Genomic DNA, 10,671 nt, shown 5'->3' on the forward strand with positions numbered 1-10,671 from the left:
CTGTCAAAAAATGTTATAATTATAAAAATTAATAAAAATAAAAAGGATATAAAAATATATAGTTTTCTTCCTTATCTCTTTTAATTAGATCGATTTTTGCTTTTGCTTGATCTGAGATCAGGATGGGGTACCCCTGCTTTTTTTTTTTTTTACTTCACCTGAAGCATAATAGATTCTGCTACAGACTTTTACCTTTACTTTGTATGTATCAGTCTGCTTTAAATGTATTTCTTGTAAATAACATATTGTAGGATTCTGGCTTTTAATCTAGTCTGCTTTCTGCTTACGTTTTATGGGAGATTTCACCCCATTCATGTTTACAGTTAAAATTGCTAATTCTGTATTTCCTGTCATCTTATTAACCCCACATTATACTTTTCTCTTTCCTTTTCCCCTTTCCTCCTCCTCAGTATTTTACTTATGAGCACTACTTGCCTCAAGTAATGCTCCCGCTTTAGAGACCCTCCCCATTTCTTATACCCTCCCCCTACTATTTCTGTTTTCCCTTCTATTTAGCTTACCTCTTTCCTTTTCCCCTTTCCCCTCCCACTTTTCTATAAGGTGAGAGATGTTTCTCTGTGAAACCAAATAAATCTACTATTCTTTCTTTGAGCCAAATCTGATGAGTAAGATTCACACAATATTTGTTAGGTTTTCTTTGCCTCTTTCTAGATGTAATTTCCCTCTTTTTACCTTCACTTTCCCCTTTTTTTCTGTTACAACCCCCTTTCCACCTCTAGTTTCTTTTTTAAATCATAATAGTAAAATCAGATTAAACATACACTCTCTATGTATACCCATAATAAAAATACAGTTCTCAAGAATTTTTTTTCTTTTTGTCTTTTTATGCTTCCTTTGAGTTCTATATTTATAGGTCAAATTTTAGCTGTAGTCTTTTCTTGCGTTGGTTAGCATCTGCTGTAGTCAACTTCTCAACCTAGATGTCTTGGGAACAATTGTGTATCCTGTATTATGATCTTCAGATTCCCTTTGATATTCAAGATAAGGTTACCTATAGATTTCATCATTCATGAGGTGGTACTGTCCTTCTGAGATATGATAGGTGAATCCAGGACTCCACTTCTGAAGTATGGCTGCAGTAGGAGTGGTGACTTCAAAGGGACTTTTTTTTTTTTTTTTTTTTTTTTACCATGTTTCCAGGTAGCGTTTTTTAGAAATGGTGTTTTCAGTCAGCTTGGTTCAGGGACTGAGCCTCAATTGGGAATTCTAAAGCACAAAATTGTGAGACAAGTTGGTAAATTTCTGAAATTTTCTCAATGGAAAAAAAATAATATTGTACCTAGAAGTCTTTAGCTTCTATGCTTCCTATCTATGGGATAAAATTATATTAGATATCCTGTTACTATCTCATAAGACTTGAGCTTATAAAAACCTGGATGTAAGGTTGAGCCAGGGTTAAAGGAAGGATTTTGACCTGAGGATACCTTTGTTGCTTCAGAGCAAGGGAGATGATTGGGGAATGATAAGTACAATGGAGGTGCTGAGTAACTGGCCAGGATGAAAGCAGCTTAACTAATCAAACTCCTATGTAGTGGGTGCCTCTCTCATCATGTATCTCTTTAGGAGTCCTCTCCCCGCCCCAACAATGGAATGATTTTTTTCTAAGAGGATTTTTGCTACCTTAAAGGCTATGGCAGCAGGTTGGGGGAACACTTGCAGTTACTGGGAAAACATAGCTCATAAATAAAGCATGTATGGAATCACGGGCAGGTGGCAATTGAATTAAGTTGATCTGTTAGATTTCAGAGGGTGCATCTGGGAGAGGAAACTGCCCTAGTGCTGGCTTCAGAGGTTTAGGAATTGTTGTAGGGGGGGCAGGTGGGACATATCTCATAGGCAGTGATAGCACCCCTGCAAAAACTCCACCATCAGATGTTTTGGACTAGCTCTCTACCAGCTTGTCAATGACTGAATGAAACTGTTCCATCATAGGGAGGGATAATTTCTTGGGAAGCACTATCAGTCAATTTGGGCCAATCCCGAGTCCCCAGGTCTTATCAGGTTTACTTCCCTCGTTTTGAAGCTTTTCTTGCTTTGAGATTAGCATTCTTTTCTGATCAGTACCTATGTCTTCTTCCCTAGGCTAGGCTTAAACAGGCTTTTAGGAAAAACTAGGATAGCACCTGTGGGGCAAAGTGAAAGTTTCACAGGGATTTAGACTAAAACAGCTGCACCCTCAGAAAGTAGGGGCATTGTAACCTCCCCCCTCAGAGGTTACTGATTGTCAGTCTTGCCTAATCCCAGGCCTTCAGAAATCCCTGGTCACTGCCTCTTCCAGCAGTGGTTCTTTACTGTTGACCTAATCCTAGGTCTTCAGAGATCCCTGGCCACTGCCTCTTTGAGCAGTGGTTCTCATGTTCAACAGAGAGCCCAGACACAGTGGCTTGTGAGTGCAGGTTTTTATTGTACACGACCACATCCTGCACTCCTCCTACACTCTCACTGAACTCCCACTGAATTCCCCCTAATTACTGGTCCCCACTACTTATATAGAGTCTATGAGGTAACAAGCACAGCCAATAAGAGAAAGAGACATCTCCCCTTGATGATGCATCTTCTATGCGACCAGAGCTTTCATTCAAGAGGCATCCCTACTAGCTGCAAAGATCACATCTGGGTGTCTCGGACATTAAAGTCTCTTTACTTCCTCATTATACTATGCAAGGTTCCTCTCCGGACCCTTACAGGACATGAAGCTGAGGTTTTAGCTGCTTGGTCAGCCAAATCCTTTCCAGAGCCCTGAGTGATGTTTTCCTGACTGTGCCCTGGAATTTTAATTACCGCTTGACCTAATTGTGGGATTTCTGGGTCAAATTATTCCATCTATGTAGCCATCTATCCAGCATCTATCATTCTTTCAATCAATCCATCCATCCATCTTTCTATAAAGAATCTTGTCATTCCTCCCTCTCTCTCCCCATCTCTCTCTTATCTATCTTCTATCCTCTATCCATCTATTATCTACTTATCTAGATACCACTTCAGCCAATCATGACTTCCCTTTGGGGAACTGAATATTTTCCTAGTTGACTTCACAAACTTGTGATGATAAGAAATCTCATTTAGATTGGCTTTCTGTGAATTTGACAGGTTAGTGATTAGTAGTAGAAATGTAACTGGGAACTTCTGTGTCTGGGGGCAAGAACCCAAAACTGAACCTAAATTAAATCCACCTTCAGTTAAGTGGGGAAGTGGCAGGGAGCAAGATGGAAGGATGGGGACATGGGAAGTTCTCTCTGCCTTCCATCTGACATTACCCTAGATACACTGAATGAATGTATGATTTAAGTAGGAAATCTGTGATTGCTGTGATTTACAATGGTAAAGGATTCCAGTTCTCTAAATTCACTGCCCTTGGGCAAAGTCCCCACTGCTCCACCCTCTTTATGTTTCTGCTTACACTTGTCTTGGGTATTTTTCTTTTTACATTTAAAAAGGATGATAATCATGATGATGAAGAAGAAGATGCGGATGCCGATTCCCGTGCCAATGATGATGCCAGGATTGCTGAAAAAGGATACGTTTTGATAGTGACTGTCCTGTGAGCACCGTGCATCACTGATGGCAGTGCCTGGCCTTGCTTCATCCAGACCCTGGGCAGTACAACTAGGAAGACAGATGAGGACATGTGTCACTGAACATGAATTCATTCCCATCAGCCCACCATGACTGAATGATCCAGCTCCTCCCCCACTCACAGGCAGCTTCCAGAGTACCCCAAACAGAGGAAGAGAAGTAGATGAAGACAGATGTGGGGCCCCCTTCCCAAATGTGTTATATAGACAAAAAAACCTCAGAGGGAGGGCATCCACACTGGAATAGCTAAAAAGACAGTGTGTCCAGAGTGAGGATCCAAAAAGATTTAGACAAATTAGAAACATGAGACCATGTTCCTTTTTTTGGTTTATTTTGGAGGGAAGGACTGCAATTTTATCAGTGTAGGGGATTCCCTGCTGTAGAAATACTTTCCTCTGATGCAGGAATTGTCAGGAATTGAAACCTTGTTGGCTAGGGCACTGAGAGAGTGTGACCTGCTTCTGAGACAAAATTTATAATGTTTAAGATATAAACTCTGGGCCTCCTGACCCCACAGAAATTCCTGTGTGTTCCACTGTCTAACCAAAAAAAGATCGAAATTACTAGGATTGTAGAATCAATGCTTTCCAGTTGGGCTAAAAAATCTAAGCAAAATCATAGAACTTGTCATTTCTAGATATGGGGACACTAATGGACAGAACGTCAGATCTAGAAGCTCAAATGGGGGTTCAAATCTTAGTTCAGACATCTCCGAAAGTAGAACCTTGAGCAATGAACCCCTTATTGCCTCAGTTTTCTCATCTGTAGAATGAGGTTAATAGCACTCACTTCCTAGTGGAGCATCAGATGAGACAATACCTACATAATGGCTAGAATTATTGTTATTGTAACTTCTGTCCCAATGATCATTGGTATGAAACACTGTCCTTGTTGGTCAATATGGATGTCATTCCCTGTGGACATCAGCTGCGCAAAGTTGGGGGGAAACTCCAGCCTTTTCGGATTCTTCAATCTCAAGGTTTTTGAAGGGACTAATAAGCATCACATTGCTTCTGGCTTCCAGCTCCCAGAGAGAAGGAAAAGACTCTGGAAAGACATGGAAGGGACTGGAAGCCTCCACAGTATCCTCCTCCCCAGCTTGCTACACTTTCTCTTTCAGGAGATCTAGAACTTTCTCTTGGTTGAGTTATCTCAGTGCTGGTGGGAAACCTCTTCCCTTTGTATAATCTGGTATATATCCTCCAAGGTATTTCTTTTCTGATCTCTCTTTTGCCACATTTTAGATAACTGAGTTTTTTTGCTTTTTATAATGTATGTTTATTGTGACAAAAGGGATAGAGTGGTAATAGATGGGAAGCTTTGAACAGAAAACCTGGGGTTTTCCCTTCTTCATCCAAAATTTTATCCCAAATAAAAGGACAAAGTAATCATAAATTAGATTAAACCTGGTCACATCTTTCAGACTAAAATAAATATAAAAGAATAAATAGTTATAATTCTAGTCTGGAACCCCATTTTTCTGAGAAGAACAAAGTGGTCTCAGGCCCTGAAATTCTGCTTCTGCTCTGACAGATATTAACATCTTCCTTGCAAAAGGGCAGATGGGAGAAAAGGCTGGAGATGTCTGATCTTTCTCCCTTTGAATCACACAGCAACCGACACTGTAGGTGTACCTTGGCCATATGGAGAGATTTCTTAATCTCTGTCTCTGTCTCTGTCTTTCTCTGTCTTTGTTTGTCTCTGTCTCTCTCCCCTTCCCCCCACTTCTTTCAATCTAGCTCTCTCTACTTGGAGTCTCTAAAACTACTACACTATCATTACTATTAAGGTTTTCCTTCTCCTTGAAAAATGACAAAGTTAGAAGTTTAGTTAGTTTGAACCAATCATAATCCTAAACTCAAAACATTTAAGATAGTAGAATTATTATTCTAACCTACTACCTTTTCTCCCCGATGTTGATTTCAGCAATAATTACATTTTATGTAATTATTAATAAATAATAATAATGATTGTTGTTCAGTCATTTCCATCCTGTCCAACTTTTTGAGACTCTGTTTAGGATTTCTTGGCAGAAAAGCTGGAGGGGTTTGTCATTTCCTTCTGCAACTAGTTTTATACATGAGGAAACTGAGGCAAGTAGGATGAAGCAATTTGCCAGAATCACATAAATAGCAAGTGTCAGAGGCCAGATTTAAGCTGAGGATTCAATATATGACATTCTGTCCACTGTGTCACCAGGTTACCCATTCATCATTATCATCATCATTATTATTATTATTGAAAGGGACCAGAAGCCACCAACTTCAACCATCTAATTATAAAGATGAGGAAACTGATGCCCAAAGAATCAGAGGGATTTATCCCTGGTCACAAAGGAAATAAATGTCAGAGGCAGGATCTGAATCCAGCTCTTTGGGCTCCAGAGTCAGGGCCCTTTCCCCTCAGCCAGACCATTGTCCTGGGAAGAACTAAATGGGACTAGGTAACAATCCATCTACAAAGGGCTTGGAGAAGGGGCACCCTGAGCTCCCCTGGTGAGTCAGCAATGCAACTGGAAACTCAGCCATGGCAGTTCAGCTTTAGACTACATTGTGGCTTTAGAATAAAGGAAATTCAGGGACAGTTCAGTGGCACAGTGGATAGAGCACCAGCCCTGAAGTGAGAAGGACCTGAGTTCAAATCTGGCCTCAAGCAACACTGGGTGACCCTGGGCAAGTCACTTAACCCCAATTGCCTCAAAAAAAAAAAAAAAAAAAAAGGTATCCTGTGACACTGTCCCATGGACACTACACTGGTCAGCCTTCAAATGAAGAGTTCAACTTCCTTGCATAGCTGAAGAGCTTCCACAAAAGGGGGCTGCAGGCTCATAGATTCTGAGCTGGAAGTGATATCAGGGGGTCCCTCACTTACCCTCACTTATGGATTAAAAAAAAGACAGCCATAGAAAATTCAAAATACTGATAACAACAGCTGGTGTTTATGTAGCGTCTCCCATGGGCCAGCACTTTTAAAATAACATCTCACTTGGCCACCACATGTGGGGAGTATCCATGCTATTGGAACCCAGACTCTCTAGACTCCAAAGCCCTCTCCATGGTCCTGGGGCAGCCAGGGCACCAAACCACCCATGGGAGGAGCTGCTGAAGGAGGTCCTGGAAAGGCCCAAAGGGTGTGTCAAGTGCTTAAAGAAATGGGAAATGGGAGAGAAGCAAACTCCCTCATCTCGGCCCCAGAGGGGAGAACTTGAAGTGATGGAGAGAATGTAGGAGAAGCAGATTATAGTTCAGTTTAAGGGGGAAAACTTCACAATGGAGGCTGTCCAAGAGAAGGAAGAAAGAAGGAAGTACAGACAAGCAGAGCAGCATTGAAAACTACCTGTGGAATTTTTTTTGAGCTACAAGTACATGGAAGCTGTACAAAAGAGAGGTTCATAGTGTCCCATACATTTGGAGGAATCAGCATGAGCCCTGAGGCAATTGTTAAATTTCCAGGGTGAGCACACAGGCCTCAGAAAGGGGTAAATCCTACAAATTAGGGCTTGGTTTCTCTTATTTTGTTGTATGACTAGTCAAGAAAATGCTGATGATGCAGAATAAACTTAAAAGTATGTGCATTGTATATTTATTTCCCAGAGATCCAGTTGTTACCTGCACACCACCGTGGGCAGTTTTTTTATTTTTATTTTCTGTTTTAGTCTGTTTATGGAAACTTTTACTTTATTTGGTGTTCATTAAGTTCACAATTTGTGTTCAGATTATTATAAATGAACAAGACCATCAAGTCCCAGAGAACATGCACAACCTACTTGGTCCATGGCAAACATCGGTCCAGGGTCCCATTGGTGGAAAATGTCCCTGCCTGGCATTCTTCACAGATGGTGTTGTTTCTCTCTGTGCCTGAAAGAGAAGGAGGCATGAGACACTGTAATGTTCTTCCCTAAAGTGTAATGTTCTCTGGGAGCAGCCTTTGTTTCAGTTCAGTGTAATCACCCCAAATGCAGCCAGGACTAAACGTCCAGATCCTTTATTTTCTCCTTCAAAATCTTGTCTCCTTCCTGGGCCCCGTTAGCTTTCTTAGAGGCCTATCTCTCTCCTTGCCTGCTAGTCCTTTGCCTCTGCCAGCTTCTGCCTCTAGCTTTCTCCAAATGTCTCCAAATCCAAAGGTTTGCGCTTCAGCCTCCAGCCAGCACACAGGTGGAAGATGGAATGGATCTCCCTCAGCCTCAGAAAGCTTCTAGTGCACTTGTCCTTTCTGGCCCTAACAGCTCCTCCTTATATGTTCCACACTGAGTACACAGCAATCATTACATCACTAGGAAACCATTATTTCTTGTAGGATTAAATCAATGCTAAAGTAGATTTAACCACTGTCTCCTCAATTCCACTTACTTAGCACCTTCTTAGAATCCTAAGAGGATCTGTGTGTTAGAACAGTGTCCCTGGATTAGTCAGTCCTTTCCCTGGAAGTTCTGTGTCAGAACAAAGAGTATGGAGAATAAGTCTATGAAACACTCCCCCGAACTGTGGAAGAAATTTTTTATTTTTTTATAACTATATTTTGTTTTTGTATCATCTATATTGCCTAACATTTCTTTGGTTTAACAACCAACTCTTTAGGGCAAAAAAAAAGGCACATTTTAATGTCTTTTATGTTTAACCAACATTACTAAAATTTTCCCCATCACTTTCTCAAAACTAAGCAACTAACAAAATAATAAATTAAGCTCTGACTTATCCTGTTTCATTATGCTCACATTGAGCATACAATCAACTCTTGGGAGAAGAGTTCTGACTGACTCCACCATGCCTCTGATGACCTTATCTTACACAGTGAGTCAGCTCTTATAATATATAATCTTAAAAAAAAAAAGTTCCACAAACTAAGCAGCAAACCAAAAAAGTGTAACATTATTTGTTGTGTTCCATACCCATAACCCCCCCCCCCATTTCTTCACAGAAGCTGGAGATTGAGGAGGAAGTAGAATATGGAAGTATCTCAGTGGATAGAGAACTGGGCTTGGAGTCAAGAAGATTTTAGCTCAATCCTAGGCAAGTCCCTTAACCTCTGCTTACCTGTTTTTGCTACTACAAAAGGGGATAATGATAGCATCTGCCTTCCAGATAACATGTGCAAATCTGGCACAGAGTCAATGCTTGTTTACTTATTGTTATTTAACTATCTGTAAGCATACAAATAGCTTTGCCTACTTACATGACCCTGACTTTAGAGGAAGAAAGAACCTTAGAGATAACTGGGTCCAACTGTCTCATTTGACAGGAGAGAAAACTGAGACCCAAAAGGGCAAGTGACTTACTTGACCGCACAGGTTATTCCATCAATATTTGAATGATCTTCAGTTTGGGCAGCTTGCTTCCTCTCTGCACAAATGCAGATTGTCATTCCCTTCAAATTAAGCAGATGGCCTTTTCGAGTTGTGTCAGAAACATCCATCCTTAGATGTAGCGTTCTCTTCTCTAAATTATAATCATTCTCTGGAAGCAGATTTCTTGGAGGGCTTCTGGAGGCATCCTTAGTTTCAGTTCAATTCAAAGATCTCAAATGCAGCCAGGAGTAAAATCCATATCCTTCATTGTGTCCTTCAAAGTCCTGAATCTTTTCCTGGGCTGGGTTTGCTTTAATAGAAGCCTATCTCTCTCCTTGATTCCAAGAGCTCCCTCTGAATCTCTCCAGCCAGCCTTTCGTCCTCCCAATGTCTCCAGCCAGCACCAAGGTGGAAGTTGGAATGAATCTTGACTCCTCCTCCCAGAGAGTGGGCTTGTGGGTTTCTGTCTTGTCAATCCTAGTTCTCTCTGACTCTGAATCTCCCTGAGCTTCCTAGTAGGCTTGTCCTTTTATATGCTCTTTTAGAGGTGTGAACTCTTAAACGTGTGAAAGGTGTGAACTCTTGCTGAACTCTAACAAGTACTAAGCACATTAGTGAACCAGAGAACTGCTAAGCATTATGATAAAATTAGACAACTGACTTAGCACCTTGTAAGGATCCTAACACTTAGAAGCCTCTAAAAGACTGAGTTCCTCTGCACCTAACTAGGCTTGAAAGTGGTTGGTGACAGAGCAGGCTCACCTCTGGACTTCACATATTGGCCAGGGCTGCAAACTCGATGAGGCACACACAGCTCACAGTCATCATCTTTCATATCAGTGCAGAAATAACCCGGAGAACAGCCACACACCGTGTTGGAGGTAGAGGAACATTCCCTTCTGATCATCAAACCCAGCTCTGAGAGAAAGAACAAAAGGAAGAAGGAGACATTAGGTTAGTCAGTCAATTACCATTTATTCAGGACCTACTATGTTCCAAGCACACATTAAAAAGAAAGGTAAAAGATAATCCCTGCTTTCAAGGAGCCCTGGATTTAAAAAGTAAAGTGGCTGATCTTTAGCAAAGGTGGGCTTAGCTAGGATTTTAAAGAAGATAAGAAAGACAGAAGGTGGAGGTGAGCATAGAGCCATGAGGGAAAATTCCCAGCTGGGAAAACCATGGAATCCATTGTCCTAGATCACAGAGTGTATGCGAAATAGAGGGTATAAGGTGCAATAGGATTGTAAGGGTAGTAAGGGGCTAGGTTATGAATGGCTTTAAAAATTCCCTTTTGCTCCTGGAGGTGAGAGGGAGCCATTGAAGTTTATTGAGTTAGATGGTGACATGTTTGGACCTGTGCTTTAGGAAAATAATTTTTTTAGCTGAAGGGAGGATAGATTGGAGTGGGGAGACACTGGAGACAGGCAGACACCCTCACAGCATTTATTGCCACACTCTAGGTGTGAGGTGAAGAGGGTCGGCTGTGTCAGAGGAGAGAAAGGGGTATATTCAGGAAATACCACAAAAGGTGAAATCCAGAAGCCTTGTAGGTCCTTGTAAATCCATGAGAGAACTGAAGAAAGAAGGAACTGCTGTGTTAGCTACAGAGGGACACAAGCTCAAGAAATTTGGGGCCAGTCATTTATTCTTCTGTGAGCAGGAGGCTGGCTCCATTTTTATAGATTCACATGTCTCTGGGTTGGATGCTCAGCTATACCAAACCACCGGGGTTCATCATAATCTCAGGCAAGTCTAACAGCCCCCTAGGAAAATATACACTGGTCAGATGC

General features: G+C 41.3%; 1 protein-coding gene across 1 annotated transcript; it reads right to left on the reverse strand.

Moving 5' to 3' along the window:
- Nucleotides 1-2,411: 2,411 nt before the first annotated feature.
- On the reverse strand, nt 2,412-9,798 carry LOC141560002 (tumor necrosis factor receptor superfamily member 5-like). Its single transcript, XM_074297643.1, has 3 exons — nt 9,644-9,798; nt 7,364-7,454; nt 2,412-3,627 (listed from the first exon to the last, which is right to left on the reverse strand). Exons 1-3 carry the CDS (start codon nt 9,786-9,788, stop codon nt 3,306-3,308), a joined length of 558 nt encoding a protein of 185 aa, XP_074153744.1. The 5' UTR covers nt 9,789-9,798; the 3' UTR covers nt 2,412-3,305.
- Between the last annotated feature and the right edge of the window lie 873 nt (nt 9,799-10,671).

The sequence above is a fragment of the Sminthopsis crassicaudata genome, chromosome 3 (genome assembly GCF_048593235.1).
Source record: "Sminthopsis crassicaudata isolate SCR6 chromosome 3, ASM4859323v1, whole genome shotgun sequence".
Lineage (NCBI taxonomy): Eukaryota > Metazoa > Chordata > Mammalia > Dasyuromorphia > Dasyuridae > Sminthopsis > Sminthopsis crassicaudata.